Source organism: Lampetra fluviatilis, chromosome 1 (genome assembly GCF_964198595.1).
Source record: "Lampetra fluviatilis chromosome 1, kcLamFluv1.1, whole genome shotgun sequence".
In the NCBI taxonomy this organism is placed as follows: domain Eukaryota; kingdom Metazoa; phylum Chordata; class Hyperoartia; order Petromyzontiformes; family Petromyzontidae; genus Lampetra; species Lampetra fluviatilis.
The window spans coordinates 31,231,384-31,251,524 of record NC_136275.1 but is presented as its reverse complement, the minus strand read 5'-3'; the positions used below and the strand labels follow the sequence as shown (position 1 = coordinate 31,251,524).

General features: G+C 49.1%; 1 protein-coding gene across 2 annotated transcripts; it reads right to left on the bottom strand.

Annotated features, from left to right (window-relative positions):
- Positions 1–2,867: 2,867 nt before the first annotated feature.
- LOC144934606 (meteorin-like protein) lies at positions 2,868–20,127 on the bottom strand. Of its 2 annotated transcripts, XM_078860612.1 has the most exons (4): positions 19,482–20,080; positions 13,529–13,968; positions 7,925–7,984; positions 2,868–4,934 (listed from the first exon to the last, which is right to left on the bottom strand). In XM_078860612.1, exons 1-4 carry the CDS (start codon positions 19,610–19,612, stop codon positions 4,567–4,569), a joined length of 999 nt encoding a protein of 332 aa, XP_078716738.1. In that variant the 5' UTR covers positions 19,613–20,080; the 3' UTR covers positions 2,868–4,566. The 2 variants fall into 2 exon arrangements, with proteins under 2 accessions (XP_078716738.1, XP_078716727.1); XM_078860601.1 differs by lacking the exons at positions 2,868–4,934; positions 7,925–7,984 and adding an exon at positions 9,038–9,810 and having other exon boundaries at positions 19,482–20,127.
- Between the last annotated feature and the right edge of the window lie 14 nt (positions 20,128–20,141).

Genomic DNA, 20,141 nt, shown 5'->3' with positions numbered 1-20,141 from the left:
TCCAGACCAGGTGCCAGCATCATGACCAACTCGGGCATTGAAGTCACCCAACAAGATGACTCTGTCCCGAGTGGCCACTTTAGCCAGCACCTGTGACAGGAGGTCATAGAAAGTGTCTGACTCATCGGCTTTGCCTGCATCCCTCCACGGATGTTCGTCTTCGGTGGGGGCATAAGTAACCACGACCACCACTCCTCGCCTCTGGTTGATGGGAAGGCGAGCCCAACGTATCCTGGGGCTTACAGCTTCCCACACCTCACCGCCACGCTCCCACGCCCTCTTCATTCTTTTGTTCAGAAGAAGAGCCACACCCTGTTGTTTGGCAGTCTCCTGCCCCGAGTAGAGGACTGTCCACCCCTTATGGTGGCAGGAGCCAGAACCGGTCCACCGGACCTCCTGAATGCCACAGAGATCCAGACGGTACCGGTCCAGCTCCCGACAGAGGAGTGGCAGCCTATCCTCCGCAGTGAGCGTTCGAACATTCCACGTGGCCATCCACAATGGTTTTTCGTTGTTTCTGGAGGAGCCCCGAGGGTGAAAATTCAATCTCCTGGCTCCGCCAAATGGGGTTTGGCCAGAAGACGTCATAAAAGCCTGACCCCCCGGGGCCTCCGGCACAAGCTTATTAGTTACAGGTTTATGTTTAATTCGTAGTTTAGTGGTGGTTAGTTGAAGGTGGAGGGGTTACCAGCCCCTCGCACCCGTCCAGAGCCCCCGTTTAGCCACTGTGGTGGTCACAGACGCCATGAGGGGAGAGGCCAATGGGTATTGGCCCTCCCCCCACAGCACTGCCCACGACAGTGTTGCCCGTCCGGCACCGCGAGGAGGTAGGAGGTTGTTTTGCCGTACACACAGACCTACACACACACACGTACACAAACGTACACCAACGTACACACACGTACACACAAACTACACACACATACACACAGACGTACACACGCACGCGCACAGACGTACACACACACACGTACACACAGACGTACACACACACGTACACACACACGCGCACACACACACGTACACACACACGTACACACACACACGCGCACACGCCAAACTGTCGGCAAAACGAATGTGGTCTTGCTGGCACCAACTCCCCCGTGCCAGGCGCAGTCCAGCCCTCCTCACACAGCCGCCCCAGTGCGTTTGGCCACCCCCCCCCACCCCCTGATTGATGAGGCTTCGAGCAGTGTGGGCTCCTGGGAAACAGGGGTCATACGCTGACCCCTTGCCTGTGGCACAGAGACAGAGAGAGTTGACGGGCTCCACCCTTGGTGAGCGAGCATCCCGGGGCGTTAAGTGTTTACACAATGCCAACGTGTTAGCGCGTACTCCCCACCACGCAAGGCAAATGGACTAATTATTGATTCATTCATTATCTCCACCTAGAAATGTACATGTTGCATGAATGAACGTAGAGTAGATATCGCGTGCGGTGTCGGGCTTTGCCCACGACCATCAACCTCAGTGGCAAAGTCCAGTGGAGAGCAATGACTGTTTACTTACGGTCGGGATCTTATGAGAGTTTAGCTTGAAACTTAGAGCAATTTGGAACTTTAAGCGGACTCTGCTCTATGAGAAAAAACACTAAATCTCTCAGTCGTAATTTTAGGGCAAAATGCAGACATTTTGGCATTAGGGTATTTTAGTTAGTGTATAAGCAATCTCAACTACAGTTGTGTAAAATGCTATCTTACTAAATTATTGATGTCAGGTTACCATCGCATATTTTAGACGGAAACTATCAAACGATGTTCATAGTTTTGAACATATATTAAATGTCGATGGAACATAACTTTAAAATAAAATGGCACCTCACATGTGTTTACAGGGGTTATGGTTGGTTTGGAGAAACAGGACAGCATACACAGACAAGCACACGAACTATAATGCAACTAATTATTTGGTCATAGTACGTTGGCAGCGGTGCACACACGTAACAAAACAACTTCCACTCATGAACAATATTATTTTAATAAATACATAATAGGTGACGTTTTGGGCAAAGGGCCTGCTTCATATTGCTCAAAACTTGTTTTGAATTGGGTGCTATTGTAACAGCTATAATTATCAGACGAGTCCATCGAACTGTTCATAATCATTGGGTTCACTGCAGCTCAAAGACTCGGTCCTACAAGGCGTGGTGGAGTCAGGTAGAGATGTCCCATGTGTATGCTCGGCGTTTGAGAGCCTGAAGACCGGGGTCGGTGATCTCACCGATAATCTGTCCATCAGGGAGGCAGTTCCATATCCGGACAGCCGAGTTACCGGTCACCCACCGTGTGCGCGTTTTCCGTTGAAGGCGGCGTTACGAATGAATGCATTCAGTTTCAACTGGAACGCAGCTTACCTTCAAGACAATGTTACGGCAAACGTGTTGTTTGTTGCCAACGTGCCAAATGAACTCGAGTGAGAAACGAATGCCAGTGCAGATTGTATTCTTCACTTCCCGTCTGTAAGTGCGTGTTGATGTGTAAAACAGTTTTCAGATAAAACACTCACGGCACCCAGCACCTGAGAACTGAATCTGCTAAAGGTAATGAATAACTTTTATGGATTTCGCTACATTTGATAGGCGGGTCTACATCGTCAGCACACGAACAAAGACAGGCTCAAGCTGGGTGAACTGGTGTGGCCACACACCATGCCCTACCACCTTTGTCTCCCCAATACCGATGGTTACACACAAAATCCGATACTCGTTCAAGACTACCTTGGGGAGATCCGAGACAATCACTGACACCGCTCGCCACTGGCATTAGCCGTGGCTTGGAATAGAACTAAGGTCACCAATGTACTCGTGCAGTCAGTAAAACAAACCACTACACCATCACTTCCTACACACACACAGCAAGAATACTCAGTTGACATGAAAGAAAAGTTTCTTTAATTGAAAATCTGGAAGCAGAGCACCGCGTTTGCTAATTGCTATTCTGCCAGTAAACCACACGATTCCCACCAGCTTGTATCGACAGACATCATTGCATCTCCATGTACACGCTAAGCCCACACACTATGTACAACATTCACACTCTCAATGCCATCGGCCAAAAACGCCAACAATATAAAAGCTCCAAATTTGTAAAAATGAAGCAAGAAAAAAAACGTCACTTTCAACAATTAACTTGCGATTTATGTTTAGTTTTGGCAGTACCACGAGTAATTATTACACCGAGCTGGTTGTTGGGAAGGTTTATTCATCTCTTCACTCTGAAATAGCAGGAGGAGGGCGACGTAGCTGCGTTGTTGTTGTTGTTGTCTGTTCGTGGAGAAGAGACGCTGCAGCAAAAACAATGCAGTATATAAAAGTGCTGATAAAGATCTGCCATTACATACAAGCCCGCTCTGTATTGCATCGGCCAATGCAGCCAATTAAGTTGAAACTCTACTACAAAGAATAAAACGAGCAGATGTAGTACGTACCAAACACTGGCAGTGGTTTTAACAAAGTGTATTGGGTTGTGTTCTGGATTTTAATTTGTACTTAAAAAAGCATTGTTTTTCACGCGAGACGTTTAATGCAATTATATATATGATATTTTAACTTTTCCCCCTTTTCTCCCCCATCATCACATTTTTCAATATAAATACTTTCTTTTGAATGCTTCGTTTAGCACAACAGTAAAATTCGCGAGTGATTTGCCAAAATGTAGAAACGATATCAGGTGAATGTATGTTTTTAATACCAAAGAGGCATTCAATGCTTTATTTGCAGCTGAATTGTTTTTTTAAAAGACAAATTCTTTACTCAGGAGGAATGGTTAGTTTTTGGCATTGTGGAAAAACAGAAGCTAGTTAAAATGTGCAATTAAAATTATTCCAGAGCACAGGACCTCATAAATGTTAAACTTCCTGAAGCAATGAATGACTCAGCTTCTCACCTATCCTCATTTATTAAGAAATAATTTAAGTGTTGCAGGCAAAAGCTACGGTTCTGTACCATTTCTCGACAATTCCGCTGATGAACAGGACCTAAAACATTTTTAAATTAGATCTTGCACAAAATATTAATCGACACTTTTATGTCCGTTAATTATTATTCTTTAAAAAAGCTTCCCACTTAAAACCAAGTAATTGCACTGCAGTTTTCTCCATGGTAAATGATCAAACCAACTATGCAGAGTTGTGTTTTCTTAGCTGATAACTTTTGGCAGTAAAACAGGCAGCGGAAGCAGTAGCTGTGATTAGTCTGAAGTCAGCGGAAGAACGGAAACGGGGAACAAAACGGCGACGTAGGTTTTTGCGGTTGGGCGGTACCATCTCTCCCCCCCCCCCCACATGCATTTGTTAGGCACGACGTGCGGCATTTCCCTCCACGTGCTGGGAGCACGCCACACCTGCCGGGAAAAAACCCCGCATCAGTCCTCTCGAAGCTCCCGGGCATGTGCAGTGAAACGTGAGGAATCGTGCTGAACAACAACAACAACACCATGCGTCCGGCACGACCCCACAACACGTCGGAGAGAAGCACGTTTCTGTCCATCGTGGTGGCGGGCACACGCGTCACAGTCCTCCATTCTCCAACCGGAGCGACCAAGAGTCTCTTCCGCCGAACGGCCACCTTCAGTCGAGCTGCAGCTCGCAGGGATTGTCTCCGGTGGATCGTGCCTGCTCGTATGCTCTCCTGAACCCTTCGTACCAGGGCGCGCAGCCAAGCCACGCCTGGCCAAAGTGCAGGCCTCCGGTGAACAGGAACGTGCCTTCACCGTGCTTCACACCGCACCAAAGCGGCGTCCGCACCTCTCCCAGCATCCTCGGCTCGTCTCCCAGAGTCCTCTGCTGCTCTCCCAGAGTTCTCGCCCCATCCCCCGCAGTCCTTTGCTGCTGAAAAATCTCCTCTTTTTGCTGGAACACTTTGACGATGGAGACTCTGACGATGGACTGGCCTTCCCCCTTGTCGTGTGACACAGACGTGATTTCACCCTTTGCCACTGCGAGCGAAAAAGGAGAAAACTAAAAGTTAGAATAAATACAAGCGACCGCAACTGGATTTATATTTTAAAAACTGCCTTATTACAGCTTTGCATGCAGACCCATAGGTAAATGGCAATAACATTATCCAAAAAATCTAGAGATTTGTTGTACGAGTCCTCCAATGTATCGTCGTCACTGGTTTTATGGATAAAATAAATCAGTTCCTCAGCAGTGTGTAGAAATAAGCTCTGTATGTTTTGGTGTAACTCTGCTCTAGCCTTTCAGAATGCAGCAATTACTTTAATTAGGGGGGTCATGATTACCAGTGAATGCCAAAACAAATTGAACTTTTTTCCACTTGAGACCATTCAATGAAAGAGTGACCTGTCCCCTACATAAAACAGAGCAAGTACTGGAAGGTAATGTTACGTGCAGAATAACATGTGAAGGTATGAATGGACTTTCCATCGGAGCATGCAATTTACACCAATGGCTCAATCCCTAAAAAAGAAAGTGAACACGGCGCTCACGGATGCAGCTCCGCTTCTTTGACACCTGTGACATGGATTTACGAAAGCCACATCTACGCGGCACGAAGCGCGATCCTGGGCAATGCGAGCAGACAGCGACGCGCCCGTGGCAAAGCGTACGCAAGCTAAGACGAGGGTCTGGACGCGAGCTGGCGTGCCGCCACGCGCCCGCCCGCCCACTCGATCGCTTGCAGGTGGCGCTGAATGCGCACACAGCCACAGCTGCGGTGGGGAGCCTGCAGCCAAGGCAAGAGGGGACGGCCGCTAACTCAGACTGCTGAGGTCTGCTTAAGTGTAGGAAACGATGACCCTGCCTCGTGACTCTGCGGGCGCGCGGCCAGTCGGCTTGCCCATATCCATCCCCCCCGGCCCATCTCCATCTCTCTCCCTCCATCCTACTCATTCTCCTCCACCCCCTCCCTCTGCCCCCCCCCACTACTCTGCACACAGCATATCTATCATTCCACCAGCCTCAGCGGGTTCGGGAGTAGTGTTACGCTAACTAGTGGAAAGTCCACGCGGCTCTCCGATGGCTCAAGTACAAGGCCCCCCTGACCTCTCTCTGCCACCAGAGACCTCAGAAGGGCGACGCAGGAGCATCGATCACTGAACACGGCAGCTCGCTACGGGCCGAAGGGGGTTGGCTGTTGTTGTTTACCGGCCACGTCCCTGCTGCGTGCTGGGCTGCAGCAGGCAGCAGTGCACGCCTCGTGCATTCTAAGAGGCAGCAGGAGCATAGGACCGCGGTGACGGACAGGGTGAAACCCTGCCAAGTTCTCTGCTCGCTCACGCTGCCGGAAAAGGTCGTAATTGCTGCTTCTTAACGTCCAAGATGTGGCACTAATTTAATCTGTGTTTATGGGCTTTGAGGAATATGATATTGCTGCAGAAACCTCAAGCCATCACCCCCCCCCACCCCCGCATATAATTGTGAAAGAATTGTTTGTTTAAATATGATGAAAGTAACAAATAATAGTGATACCGTAGATGTTAATAAAAAGTTATATTCACAGTATGAAGTTTAATTTAAAAAAATCTAAATTATGGGATTTAAACACTCATTTATGTGACTGTTATACACTGTACACCTTACATTGTAGCATTTACTTTGTGTAGAAGTAACTTTGGACAACCAAAAAGTTGATATTTTATACTTAAATTCTAATATTTCGAGTTTACCAGCGTCCTGTATAAAAGAAAGTTCTGGAGTACACATTACCATATCAGAGAAGTTAAAATGTAAACTTTCCTAAAGCAACATTTCAGAGTGGAACACCAGGCGTTGCATCATCAGTGCGGTGTTTTTGGCATCTGGGAGGGGGGGGATGGACACGAGGCACTGGAGTGGATGATCAAAGAGGCCACTCGTTACACCAGGCCAGGCCACACCAACATTCATCCCCACAGCCCTCCTCGTAAATCTGCGCCACAGCAGGTGGCCCCCCGACAGTCCGTTGCTGAAGCAATAAGCGTCGATACTCCCGATGGGTTCAGATCTTTATTTGTCCTGCCCTGTGTCTTCCCGTGGCGTTTAGTAAACAGCCATTTGCCCCAGTATGTCTTGACTATGTGGTGACAGGGCTGGCAGTGTGGTGTGAAAAGTGGCTCCCAATCAACAGTGGTCAGCATGGGGTCCCTTTAAACAAATGCAGCAGGGATTGAGCGGTTTACCGAAAAGCGCAACTTTCATATTCGTGTGAGCGTACTTAAACAAAATAATGCAGAGTGGGACGTTTAACGCCTCAACCATTGCCCGTTTCACGCACCAAACGTTTTAATATATTATGCACGATTATAAAATGTTCACGCAACTTCTTTAAAACCGAATGCCGCTTGTTTACAACCAGGCCCTCTGGTCTTCTGGGTAAATTTTGACTGAAACCACCACAAGTGCACACAGCAGCCATACTATTCAGCTACTTTTCTCTGTTTAGGCTAGGGGGCCATCTTCAATACAACTTTACTTATCCCCTTCTAACTGTAGGACTACTAAATAATAATGTTAATAATAATGTATCGCCCTTTATCGAGCCAATGCTGGATGAACGCCTCGCCATGCCACATGGGTCATGGAGGTTTTTGACCATACTTCACCATGCTGACGAGTGCGGGTTGGGGAAGGGGAGACGCACGACGGCTTCAGATATCACTAGCGTCCAACTCGGGCCGTTATGTCCATCGCGCAGTGCGCCAACCACTAGGCCACCGCTACTAAACGAGTACAAAGGGCGCAGATAGCGTCACGAGACCTTCGACCGTCGGGCAGTGTGCGTCATTCAGTCTGCCCACCGTAAGCTTCCTCGCTGGCGTGTCCCCATCCACCAATCGGCCACACAACCTTGGACTTTGCGCGTTGACGGATAACAGCAGGTGAGTGCACCACTGTGCCCCGGACGCACCAACGGGGAGAGACCCGAATGGGACGGTGCATTTGCATGCGAGTGGGATTTGGAGGCGACGGGGTTTGTTTGACTCACCAAAGTCACTGACGCAGGCAGCCATCAGCATTTCCGCATCGCTGCAGGGTCTGCAGGCATCTACGGACAAAGACATTGTATCATTTTGAGCTCCCAATCGATTGCTTGCGTGTGCAACTCACGGACGCTGGCACACAATGTTTGCGCTGCTTTGGGGTGAAAAGTCGCATGGCAAGACACTCACGGCAGGAGAGAAAGAAGGCTTTAGCAAATTAACAAATACAGTCACAAATGCAGATATTTATCAACAGAATAACTTGTTGCTGTGATTGAAGTTCAAACATTCTGCTGCTTGCTTTTGAATGGCCTGTACTCGTGACATGCCAGAATGGCCAAATGGTTGTGCTCCAACAGAACTTGTACGTATGCATGTTAAAAACTTATTTTGTACCGTACGTAACCTACCGTGCTAATCGGAGGTGTGAGGCAAGGACAACAAACCAAACGCATGAAAAAACTTGGTGTATATGACCGACTAGACCACCCAACTAAAAGGGGCAACAATCAACATTAATGATGAATTTCTTGGCCCAATATTTATTTTATTTTATTTTGGCGGACAGCAAAACGTGACCTTACGACAGCGCACGAACAAAGCCGAGCGACCTGTTCCACCGCGCAAATGAAGGTCGGACAAAGACAGTTCGAAGACGGCTTAAACATTAAACCCGAGACATTAACCCATTTAAACAGCATGTTCGACTCATGCCTCCGACTGCGAACTGGGCTGCATCGCCACAGTTTAGATTAACATCTTAAAAGCTTTCCTGCAGTCGCCGGGTCGAGCAGATACGGGACTGGGTGGGTGGGGTGGGGGTGGAAGACAATGGGTCATCCTCGGGAGGATCCAAGCTTTTGAAAGGACCGATTCCATGGCGGCGGTGTTGCTGCCCGCCACCCCCCCAGCCACAGCTGTGGCATGAATGGCAGAGCTGGTCACACATCGGGCGAGCGGGGGTGCCAGGCAGATTGATGGGCTCTGACTTGTTTGCAGAGGAGCATCCCAGCGGGGTGGTAAACATCGGCTCAAACTCCCAGATATAAATTTGGGAAGGCGGACAGCGCCCCCCCCGCCCGCCCGCCCCCCCCCCCCTGCCCGCACCCTGAGAAAGCGTTACTCTTTCTCGCAGCAGAGCGCTTGGAAAAGGGCCCCCCCCCCAACGTTGCATTGCTCACGCCGAGAGCACACAAGGGCAGCACAAAGGTAATTTAAAACGTGCGTCGTTGCGGCTGTAATTAAAATACAGTGAGTGTATAATAAAGATGTGTTTTTTTAAGCACGCGTGCAAAGAAAATACCGCTTCGCTTATTGCTCTCCATGATCTGTTTTCAATTTAGGAACTCGTAATTTGCAGTGCATCCTGCCAAACGGCAACTTAAAGGTGGAGGGGGTGGGGTGAAACCGCAATACTCTTTACATTGTTCGGGGAGAAAAAGCAAACAGGGGAGTTCAGACGAGATCCTTGCTTGATCCAAAGACAATGGGGGGGTAAATGGCGTCCCCACTCTTATTGCTCGTGTAGCATGTGGCTTTTGTTGCAAAGGTATACACGAGCAGTAAATGATCAACCCCTCCCTTTTTGTCATCCACTGCTGTTCGCATAAAGAGTCAAACGCTGCCCACTGCAAGGGAGCACGCAGCAGCACGTGCCCGTGGCACGGTAGAAGAAGGCGAGCGACCTGGCCCCTGGTGAGAGGCAAGGCGCAGCAGTGGGCTTCACCGTGGCACGGTAGAAGAAGGCGAGCGACCTGGCCCCTGGTGAGAGGCAAGGCGCAGCAGTGGGCTTCACTGCACCCAGAGACGCAAGCACACGTCTCTGCCCGCAGTGGCCCCGTGCAGAAATGTTGCGGGGCATATGCCTTGCGCGCAGCCCGATTGAAAACACCTGCCGGAGGCACATGCCGTTACCTGCGTCACGATTTGAAGAATGGTATAGCGGTGTACGGTAATAGAGATTGAATGAAAATAGAATTCAACCCAAGGCAAATCTGTGGAGAGGAAATATACAGGAAACTGCTTTGACCTGCAGTAATCCAAAAGGCTGGCCGATATTTAGCCAGAAGCACTGTATTTTGAATTGCTTCTCCGCGCGCATTCAACTCATCTTGCTGCCACGGAAAAGGGAGTCCGCCAAAGACGTCCCTCTCTCGCCCACCCCTTCAGCACCCCCAGCCCCCCCATCAGAGCCCCAGCTGAAGAGACCGCTCACAAAGGCCTTCATTATTGGCGCTCATGTCCGCGCTTTCACGCGCCCGTGCAGACCGCTCTCTCTCTCTCCCTCCCGTGCACTCGCAATGCGTGCACGAGAATGCACATGAAGTATCGGGGCACAGTGATTAGAGCTTAGTGCGCTGGGATTACGGATTAGCAGGCGATTCACGCGGGACGAGGCGTGCGGGCAAGGGGGAGACCCTCCGAATTAAAGAGAGAGGTGGTGGTGGTGGTGGAGGGGGGTCACATGATCGCGGACTCGAATCGGAGGAGTCACGCCTCTTCTCATGTGACCACGGACTTGTGTCTCGCTACATTGAAGCGGGGTGGATTTTTCTTAAACCACCTTCCCTCCAACCACTACCTCCACGAGCGAGAATTATATAAGGTCGTCCAAACATTCGGCTGCAGAATAGGACTGTGGGTGAGCCCAACCCACGAATCGCAATGGGAGCAAAAGAAGGCCCTCGATTCTAACTGCAGTTGGCAATTGCCTGCCAACTCCATAAAACTTACCGCTACATTTGGAGAGGTGGGGGCAAAAAGATGCACTGCTTAGTTTGAATGGTTATTCAACTTTGTATGCAAAACTAACTTTACAACACCCTGCATTGTGGCAGTGGGCCTGGGGCACTTAATAGAGTCTTTTTTGTTCCGAACTCCGGTGAGCTCAGCATTTCCTTAACCATTAAGAATGTTAATTAATACCTGGGCTAAACCCTTAGCAAAAGAGCAAGCGTGTTCCACCTCCTCAATAAATTACCTCCCAGCCCACAGGCAGAGACGGCTCCCTTGAGATAAGCGAAAACATTAAGAAAAGCCCACTCCATCTTGTGGATGAGGGGGTGGGAGTGAATCGGCAGGGGAGTGGGTGTATGCGGCTTGGGTGAGGGTGGTGGTGGTGATGAAGGGAGAATTGTCAGGAAGGGGGGAGAAGGGTAAGGGGGGAGGAGTGCAGAAGAAATGAAAGGTGGACTTAAATTAAACCCAACCCCAGCTGTGTGTACATAGCAAGCAACAAGCCAAACATAGCCCCCAGCAAAAATGGCTGTCACCAATAATGAAGAATGTTTTATGCTGGGGATTGCGATGGAAGCCAGATTATCAGTTTCAGCAGCGCAGACGATTTCACATACCATGGTGTCTTTTGTGCCTCTGCTGCCATCGTGCAATTTCGAGGCCCTTGTGTGCGTCCTGCACGTGTGCGAATACTAACTAGGCGAGAGTGCAACGGAGATTGTGCCCCCCCCACTGCAGCCGAAAAGCCACCGGCGCATTCACAAAATCCCCTGCACTAGATTGGAAGAGAAGCTCCTTGGAATGAGCGTCTGCCACTATGCACACTTATTGATCTCAAATTAATGGTGCGCTCCTCCGAATGCATCCACTTACACAGCTGGTCTTAATACACACACACACTGCAATGGAAGGAAAATCCTCGGAGATGCCAAAGGATTGCAGTTTCACTCGCCGACACGAACATCTGGACACACGCACTTACACATTTTTCTATATCTGACCTCTTATGGCCTCTAGCGTTCAACACGAACAGGGCCTTGCACAACCGCACACACGTCGATGAACGGTGCAACATCAACTATGCAGATGGCCTCCACAACAAGCCTATTACTGCGAGAAGAGAAAATGCACGTTTATTTTTAGCGGGGTGGGGGGGGGCTTTAGATTTCCCCTCCGTTCAAAAGGGCGCAAAGTTCCGTGTGGTGTTCACACATAACGTGGCACTTGGCTGCTTTTTCCGCGGCTGCTATGTTTACGTTTGGCACACACACGTCGGCGCGGGCGCTTCCATTTGTGTGCGCGTTTCTCAGCCATCTCAGGGCCATAAACTTACGACTGTAAATAAGAGCGTGTTATCCCCCAACGCTGGCGCGAGTGAATTTAAAATAAAAGCCCAATGAAGAACCAAGGCAAGGGCCCGGAGTTTATATTACCGCCCTCTCTTTATGAACTTTCCAGGAAAGCATTCCAGCGGCCGAAGAAAATTTTGCAGAGAGAGCACCACATTTTTTTTTCAAGCTAGCAACAGGAAATAAGACAGTGTTTTTTCACATTTAATAATAAAGTACTCCAAATTAGATTTGGTTCGTGCCCGTATAATATGAAGCAAGATTAGTTTGACTTGTGTACTTGTCGATATATTCTTACCTCGGACACAAACTCCCTAAAGAAAACGTCTTCAGACTGGGAAAGGGCCTGAAATATTACTGGCAGAAAAGTACGGTATTGAACTGCTCAATTGCTGCTTGCGAATGGACATCTTACGGATGTTAAACAATGTTCCACCCAAACAGTTGAACACTTCACACGAAAAGCTTGGCTCATAGCTGTGGATAATCCTAAAGAGTAACACATATGATCAATTGGCGAATTGGTGGTTCTATTACAGACCTGTGGCAGGGTGTTATAGCAGTCAGCCCCCTCACAATTGAGCCAGTTGAACAGTATCCACAGTTGAATAACTGCATCCGCACAGCAGTGCGATGGGGCATTGCCACAGGATTTGTGAAATGGTTTTGATCGACCTTTTAAAAAAATTGCAACGTGTTTGCTATGCTAGTTTTTAAGCAAAAATGCAATTTAAAAAATAAGATAACTCTGATCACATGAGCAGTGGAGCAGTATTCATCTTTGCTGACAGACTGTGTTGTAAATTATACATTCCTATGACCTGGGCAAATATTTGTATGTAGGAACCACTATAGACTTATTGTAAAGTGGCACTCGTATGATCGACCCAGTGATACTTAATTTAATGGCCCAAAGTGGGATAATATAAATTTTATGTTCCAAAATATTTAATTTATATATATACTGTATATGTGAATATGAGATAGTCGTGTTAGCAGGCAGGTTGGTTTGTGGCCCAAGTCACAATTACAAGGTTGCAACTTCAAATGTCGGTTCGACAATGCCCATCATCCCTCGTGGATTGAAATATGAGTACCGTTTTGTGTGCAGTCCACAGTTCTCATCCCATCGGGAAAAACAACAACTCTTCCCTGACATGGGAATGTCGAACTTTTAGCACTCAGGCTTAATAATGGATAATTCCCACGACTCTATTGCTGGCATGTACACGAACACACTTGAATGTATTTTTCACAATACAACCGAGTGGAAAAGGAGATGCCAGGTTTTTCCCACTGCATAACCCGATCTGTGTCCGTCGATGTCACACGCAAATGAAAGGAGCGGCTGCCAAACAAGCCCTAACCATGAAGATCCCACACGCCGGCACAGCTTGCATGTCTGTGCCAGTGGAAAAGGAGGCATTCAACCCCAACTCGCACACAGCAGCAGCAGCCAAGGCAGCACTGCAGTGCAGCGACACGGCAGCAGCGGGACAGTGCCAGGTCGTGTGGGCCCCTTACCGTCGGGGTCGCCCGCGTCCCGGCCCGGCACGACCACCTGGGCTCCCTCGGGCCGCAGCTCGTAGCGCAGCGCCGTCACCTTGCGGCTGATGTCGGTCTGCGGCACCGCCTGGATGAAGAGCGCCGTGGCGGCCCCTCCGTCGTCGCGCTCGCCGTGGCCCGCGGGCACGCAATACACGCGGTCAGAGGCGCCCGACGCCTCGTCCACCACCAGCTGCAGTTCGCCGGGCCGCTCCACGTACACGTTGGCGCCGTGCGAGCCCGGCAGGGGCTTGAGGCACACGACGAGGCGCCCGCCCCGCGCCATCGCCGCCGGCGCGTGCAGCAGCACCCGCAGGGCACCGCTCGGGTAGAGCCACTCGAGCGAGCCCTGCCCGCAGTGCAGCGACAGCTGCACGATGCTCGCCGTGCCCGGAGCGATGAGAGTGTCGGTGAGGCCGCTGCACAACAAAAAGGGGGGTGGCACATTTGGAATCGCAATGTTTATTCAGACTGGAGGAATCCGATGAGCTATAAAGCTACTTTTGACAGATGCACACCCAGTAGGGGCACGAGGTCAGGAAGTTACAACAACAAACAAAGCAAAAACACGATAGGAGTACAAAGTATAGTCAAGGGAAGAAATTAACGAAAAATATATTTATTTTTCCCAGGTAAGACCCACTTAGCTTTTAGCTTATTTTCCAAAAGCGACCTGGCCACAAACGATATCTCAACAAAGTGGCTTATCATGTGGAATATATAGTACCAAAATAATCTAAATAATCGAAACACTAATAACTTAGGTTTCCCCTTCAGAATAAACTCATTTGATGGACTCCGTTCCCACCCACCACCCAGGTTTGAAATGAGAAAATAATTATACAATGTAAAATTCTCCGGCAATCACTTTCTGGATGAAGACCTCTCCACACTGCGCTGACCGTGGGGGTTGTTTGACCATACTTCACCATGCTGGTCAGAGTAGGTTGGAGACACAGGACTGGCTCAGATATCATTCGCCACTTTTATTAGATTTGACTGCAAATGGAAAATAGATTGCTGGGTTCATAGCACAGTGCGCAAACCACTGTGCTGCATTACTGCGGTTTGCGCATGCGACCCAATCGGAAGTTCACATTCGGATCAGGAGCTGACTCGGTCCCAGCTCTGAGGATGACGAGCACAATCTTTTGGAGGATGTGAGCAATTGTTGTCAGATGGAATATCCATTACCATAGGAGCATGGAATTTACACCAACGGCTCAAGGCTGCCAATGGAGATCAGATCCATCCCAATGTTCTTAATATGGAATACTTTGGCGTTTTGATCATCAATGTTACCGATAAGTGTATACATTCCGTCACACATACCCCATTTAATATTCTACGGTGTATCGTGAGGGATCAGTGGCAAAATAGCACACCGTGTTATGAACCCGAGGACCTCAGTTTAATTCCCAACACCAGTTCAGCGAGTTCTGAACTGGTTCACCCTCCCAACCGCTTCAACATACACATCCCAGCGTGATGAAGAAGGATGGTCAAGACAAACTCCGTGAGGGGAGGCCGTCCATCCAGCAGTAAATTTACTGCCGGATGAGCCGTACTTTACATTTTTGTTTGCATAAAAACAAACGTAAACCGAGAGCGAGTGCCACATGGATGTGATTGTGTGGGGTGGACATGCTTTTAAACCCGAGCTGAACACAGCTCATTGATTAGGTGAGGCAGGGCATGTGAAGCAGAACTCTACATCTGCCTACGCATTTTGCTTAACTGGGAATTTGAATGGAATTTGAATATTTAAATATTTACATTCAAATATGTTTCGCTTCTGTACGTGTACATATCTAAATGCACTACATATCCATGGTGGGGTATTGTGGGCGATCGCAATGAGATGCGATAGATTTTTAAAAAAAATTATTCTTCACTCAGTGACTCCCTCCGTGCAAATAATGCCACGTGTTATAGGGAAAGAAAGCAAACAGAGCACACCTACATAGCCAGGTAAGCAATTGGGTGAGAACATCCGCAAACAGCATGGGTGTGCAGCTATAAATGTGTAACCTCGCGGTAAGCATGCTTGCCTGAGCTACTGAGCTCAGGAACAAAGTTGTCTAGCAACCTCAAAGAGCGTTCGTGTATCAGAAGAAATTATTCGATTCCATCTAAACTAAACAGTTGTTTTAATTTACCAGGTAAGGCTCACTGAGCTACATGGCTGTTTTTCAGAAGCGACCTGGTTATCACAAATGATAGCCAAATTAAGTGGCTTATCACGTGGAAATGTATAGCAGCCAAATACTCTGAACACACGTTTCTAAACGTGGAGGGGAAAACCGGAGGACCCGGAGAAAAATCCACACGACCACGGGGAGAACACACAAACTCCAAATATACAGGTGTCAGGGTTGGGATAGAACCCATAACCACCTGAAAACCGAGCAAGGGATTTAACATATCGCCACTGCGGCGCCCCTGTCCAGTTATTGCTTCAAGGACATTGCCACAGGAGGCCTTCTGTTGTTCGGTGGACGTAAAAGACTGAACGTAATTTGCATGACCGATAAAAGTGGGCTGTGGTTTTACACTTTTATTACTCAACATTGCATTTAAATAGACTGAGATAATTCGACAATGAGAAACTACGTAAAAGCTCATAAAAAATGTGATGTAATGTCAGTTCAACACATAGGCCTTTCGCGACCAATATTATCCGATTATGTAATGTATTTATGCTCGAGTCAACAGTACGGTCTACAACACCAACGAACTCATGAATACACGGATCCCCCCCCACGGGCGCTTCACCTGCTTAAATAAAGGGACTTAATGGAGCAGGAAACGTCATTGCCTCGCACCTGATTAAACACAATTAACACACCCGAAACGCGAATATCAATGGGACACTCACGTGGCTGGAAAAGGGAATTAAATCCCGAACTCCTTATGCACAGTTTCTCTATTTGCTCTCCGTGCAAAACAATGGGCTTATGCAAAATTACCCCCCCACCCCGTAACTTTTGTTTACCCGTGAATGGAATTCCAAATGAATTGACGAACGTAGGGCCACCCATTCCATTGACATCCCCTCGCCCCCCCCGTGGTCACGTGCTTTCCCCGTTGGTCTCATAACGGGAGTCCAAGGCTGCTGTAGCGTCGCGATTGCAAACTGCATGCCCACAGGCTCTCCCCGCGGCCGCATCTCGGCCAGAGTCACTGGGCGAAGGGTTAAAGAAGCCTAACGGTGGTGGTCATTCACGAATCAATTTTCTTCAATCAATTGGGGGGGCGCGGGAGGGCGGGAGGCCCTCCGTGTAGACGTGGGTCTCTCGTAGATGTGCTGCCCTTGGCTGGGCATCGTCGAAGGACCTCGGGCAGTGTTTTTCACTCATTTTCAGAGGTGGGGTGGGGGGAGCACTTTCGCCGATAAGACATCGTCAGTGTGAGGAGAGTCGCCACGCATTTGAAAAAAATTGGGGTTTGACAGCCACGATGACGGAGGCGTCTTCACTCTGTGTGTGTGTACTGTTGGGGGCCCGCACACGTCACGGGCCGCACTAAAGGGCACCAGGCGCCCCAGTGGCCCGTGGGCCTTGCAATGAAGACCACCAGGCTCGGTTGACGGCCTCTTAGGAATTCAAAATGACGATGTCAAGCCCCTTTAAATGTCCGTGAGCCTATACGGCGATACAAATTCAGGAAAAGCAACGCTAACGCAGAGCTCGACAGACTCGCAACTACGCGCGCTCCGATCTCGTCTCATCTCGGCAGGGTTAAGCAAAGTTCTTGGGATTTGCGAGACCATCTTGTGTCAAACACACGCGTCGTAGGCCCCGTGAGCAGTAGAGGGAAGTGCAGCAAATCCCATCCTTGTGCCCCCCCCCCCCCAATCTTCACTCACCACTGCCTGCACAGCACGGGGAGGCTCTCATCCAGCAGTGGATTGACACCGACACGCACAATGCGGTCTTCAACACGCCCACGGTCATTTGCAGGGCGGAGAGTTGGTGGATCAAATTGATATTCGTGAAACTCCTAAAGCCGCTGGCTGCAGAGTGCTCTGAAGTTTTCAAGTTTCAAGTTAGTTTCAAGTTTATTTATTAGGTATAGCCCTGTGAGCCATTCGGCTCTTGAATCGGGTGCAACCGCAACAAACAGAAAACAAAAACATGAACAAGAAAACATCTTAAAGTGACTATGTGCAAACAGAAAATCCAAGAAAAGACAGCAAAATATTGCAGAAAAATTACCGTACACAAACGCTGTGTGCAAAAATCCCAGTGGAATGCAAGTCAAACAACAACAACCACAAGACAACTTAGATTAAGGCCATCAGTCTAACTCTGTACTACAAAAACAAGCATGGCCAAACCAAAAAACTTTTCGAAAATCATCAAAATAAAGCCATAAAAGCAATGAAACAGTGATCATAGGAACTGTGACCGAATTTTCACAATAAACGACGTAAACAACATGTACCACCAAACTCTGCAGCCATAGCTTGGCTTGGCTGCAGATGAAGATGGCAGTACAAGTGGGCCGCCAACCAAATATGTGCGGACCTTTGAGCATCATCCCCCTCGTCTGCGTGGAGTTGCCAAACACTCATGGATGGAATTGGCCAAACATCCCAATCTACCAAGCATGGTCGTGCATGGGGGAAGTATACAATCTGACACGGTGACGTTGGAGCGCGACCCCCTCCCCCCAAAGCACGAGGCCCAGGGCGGTCGCCCCGATTCGCCGTCCCCTCTAGGGAGGGCTCTGGTAGCAAGTGCTCCACTGAAATACAGTTGCGAGACTCATTGAGACTTTCATTAATAAGATAAGGCCATTGCATTAGTATTACTAATGCTACCCTAAAGATGTAATACAATCTTCAGTGCACCAGGGGCCAGCGAAAGTGTATGCGAGTCTGTGTGCAACTAATCTCTTTCTCCAACAAATATCTAACGGGCGATGACTCCAACGAATAATCTAGGGGGGGTACAACGGCTGTACTATTCTCCACGATCGTTTTAAACCCAAACCGTGACTCAATCTTCTTCTAGACAGGGACTGGCGATTGAATGAAGGACGTCAACCGATCAATGCAGTATCACGGTCCTCATGCCGCCTTGCACCACATTCATTACCATCCCTCCAATAATGTCAGACAAGCGTCTTACTACATCTCCTCGGAGGCGTGGGTTTTCTCCCACACGCAACAAAACCACCGTTAGGCCTACTTCAGTATCGTGGACAAGAGATCCCAAGCAGAACTGTTCATAAAACGCAAAAAAGCATTGCAAGTGGCGGTTATGTATTGTAGTGGCGCTGCTGCTATATGCCACAGGTTATATAATATCTAAAGAGGACGGGACGCAATTAACCACAGAGTGGAAACCGAGAAAGCGAGATGAACTACTCAAAGAGCTAAGGAGGCCACTGCAGGACAAGAACGGAGGAAAGGGGAGTTACAACACTACCACACACAAACTAAAGCTATTTTAATAACGAAAACCATTTTTATTTTACTAGGCAAAGCTCACGTGGGAATTTATAGCAGCCAAATACTCTTAAACGCATGTTTCTAAATGTGGAGGGAAAAACCGGAGGATCCCGGAAAAAAAATCCACGCGACCACGGGGAGAACATCCAAACTCCAAATATGACATACAACAAAAGCGCCTGTATATCAGCAGGCGAGGTAGTCAACGTCTCAGCACCACGCCATGAGCGACGACTGCGTGCATTTAAGTCGTCCGTGTCGCCTTTCATCAACCCAACAGCAAATTACAATCACGCAGTGCCAAAACAAAAACAAGAATAGAGACAGAGAGATGTCACGCGGCATTCATTCGTCCTCCAAGTTATCCCGACCAGCCCCAACCACCACCATCCCTTGCACACAATTAATGTATCACCCCATGCGGTTTGCGTCCTGTTGTTATTGTTGTTATTGTTCAAGTTCCACAACACGTACCTGCCCTTCCAGTTGCAGTTGTCGACATGGGACTGCGCCCTGTGCGGGCACAGCAGCAGCAGCGTCAACGTCAGGTAGCAGAGGGCAGCCCAGGCAGGCAGCCTGCACGCCCGCCTCCTCCAGCACGGCATGGCCCTGCACCGCCGGTGATGTTGGTGCGAGCGAGCGGGCTCCTTGATGGAGCACACGGGGGAGGAGATCCACGGAGATCGTCTTGTTCTTGAGCGGCACGGCCGCGCTCGCCGCTGATGCTGCTGGCGGTGGTGGTGGTTGGTCCGTAGAAGCAGAACTCTTTTTTAACAAAAGTCGGCTACATTACTCACAACTTCGCACGACCGTGGCGTGCTCCACAAGCGGCAAGCTCCTTAACGCGCATTCAAATCTACGTAGACGCAAACTGAGTTTATAGCATAACAAGAAGAGGAACAAAAAGCACTTCTCAGAATCCTCTCTCTCTCGCCTCCTACGCGCGGAGTTTGTGCTCGCTGCGCTGCTGCATGCTGGAGGCTGTGGCAACGCGTGGATGTGTGCGAGTGAGTCGTGGGTGCGTCTGTGTGTGCCTGTGTTGCCCTGCGATTGCACCCCTGCGTGTTATAGCAGGAGTTGAAACGCAGCGGAGTGGGGAGATGGAGGGGTGGGGGGCCGTGCCAGGGTGGGCGG

Excerpts from the sequence above, each read along its gene's own strand:
- LOC144934606 (XM_078860601.1), bottom strand. The coding sequence starts at position 19,612 with ATGCCGTGCTGGAGGAGGCGGGCGTGCAGGCTGCCTGCCTGGGCTGCC. Across the intron at positions 13,969-19,481 it reads AACTGCAACTGGAAGGGCAG|CGGCCTCACCGACACTCTCA; the intron begins GTACGTGTTGTG and ends TTTGTTGTGCAG. Across the intron at positions 9,811-13,528 it reads GGACGCGGGCGACCCCGACG|GTGTTTTCAATCGGGCTGCG; the intron begins GTAAGGGGCCCA and ends TGCCTCCGGCAG.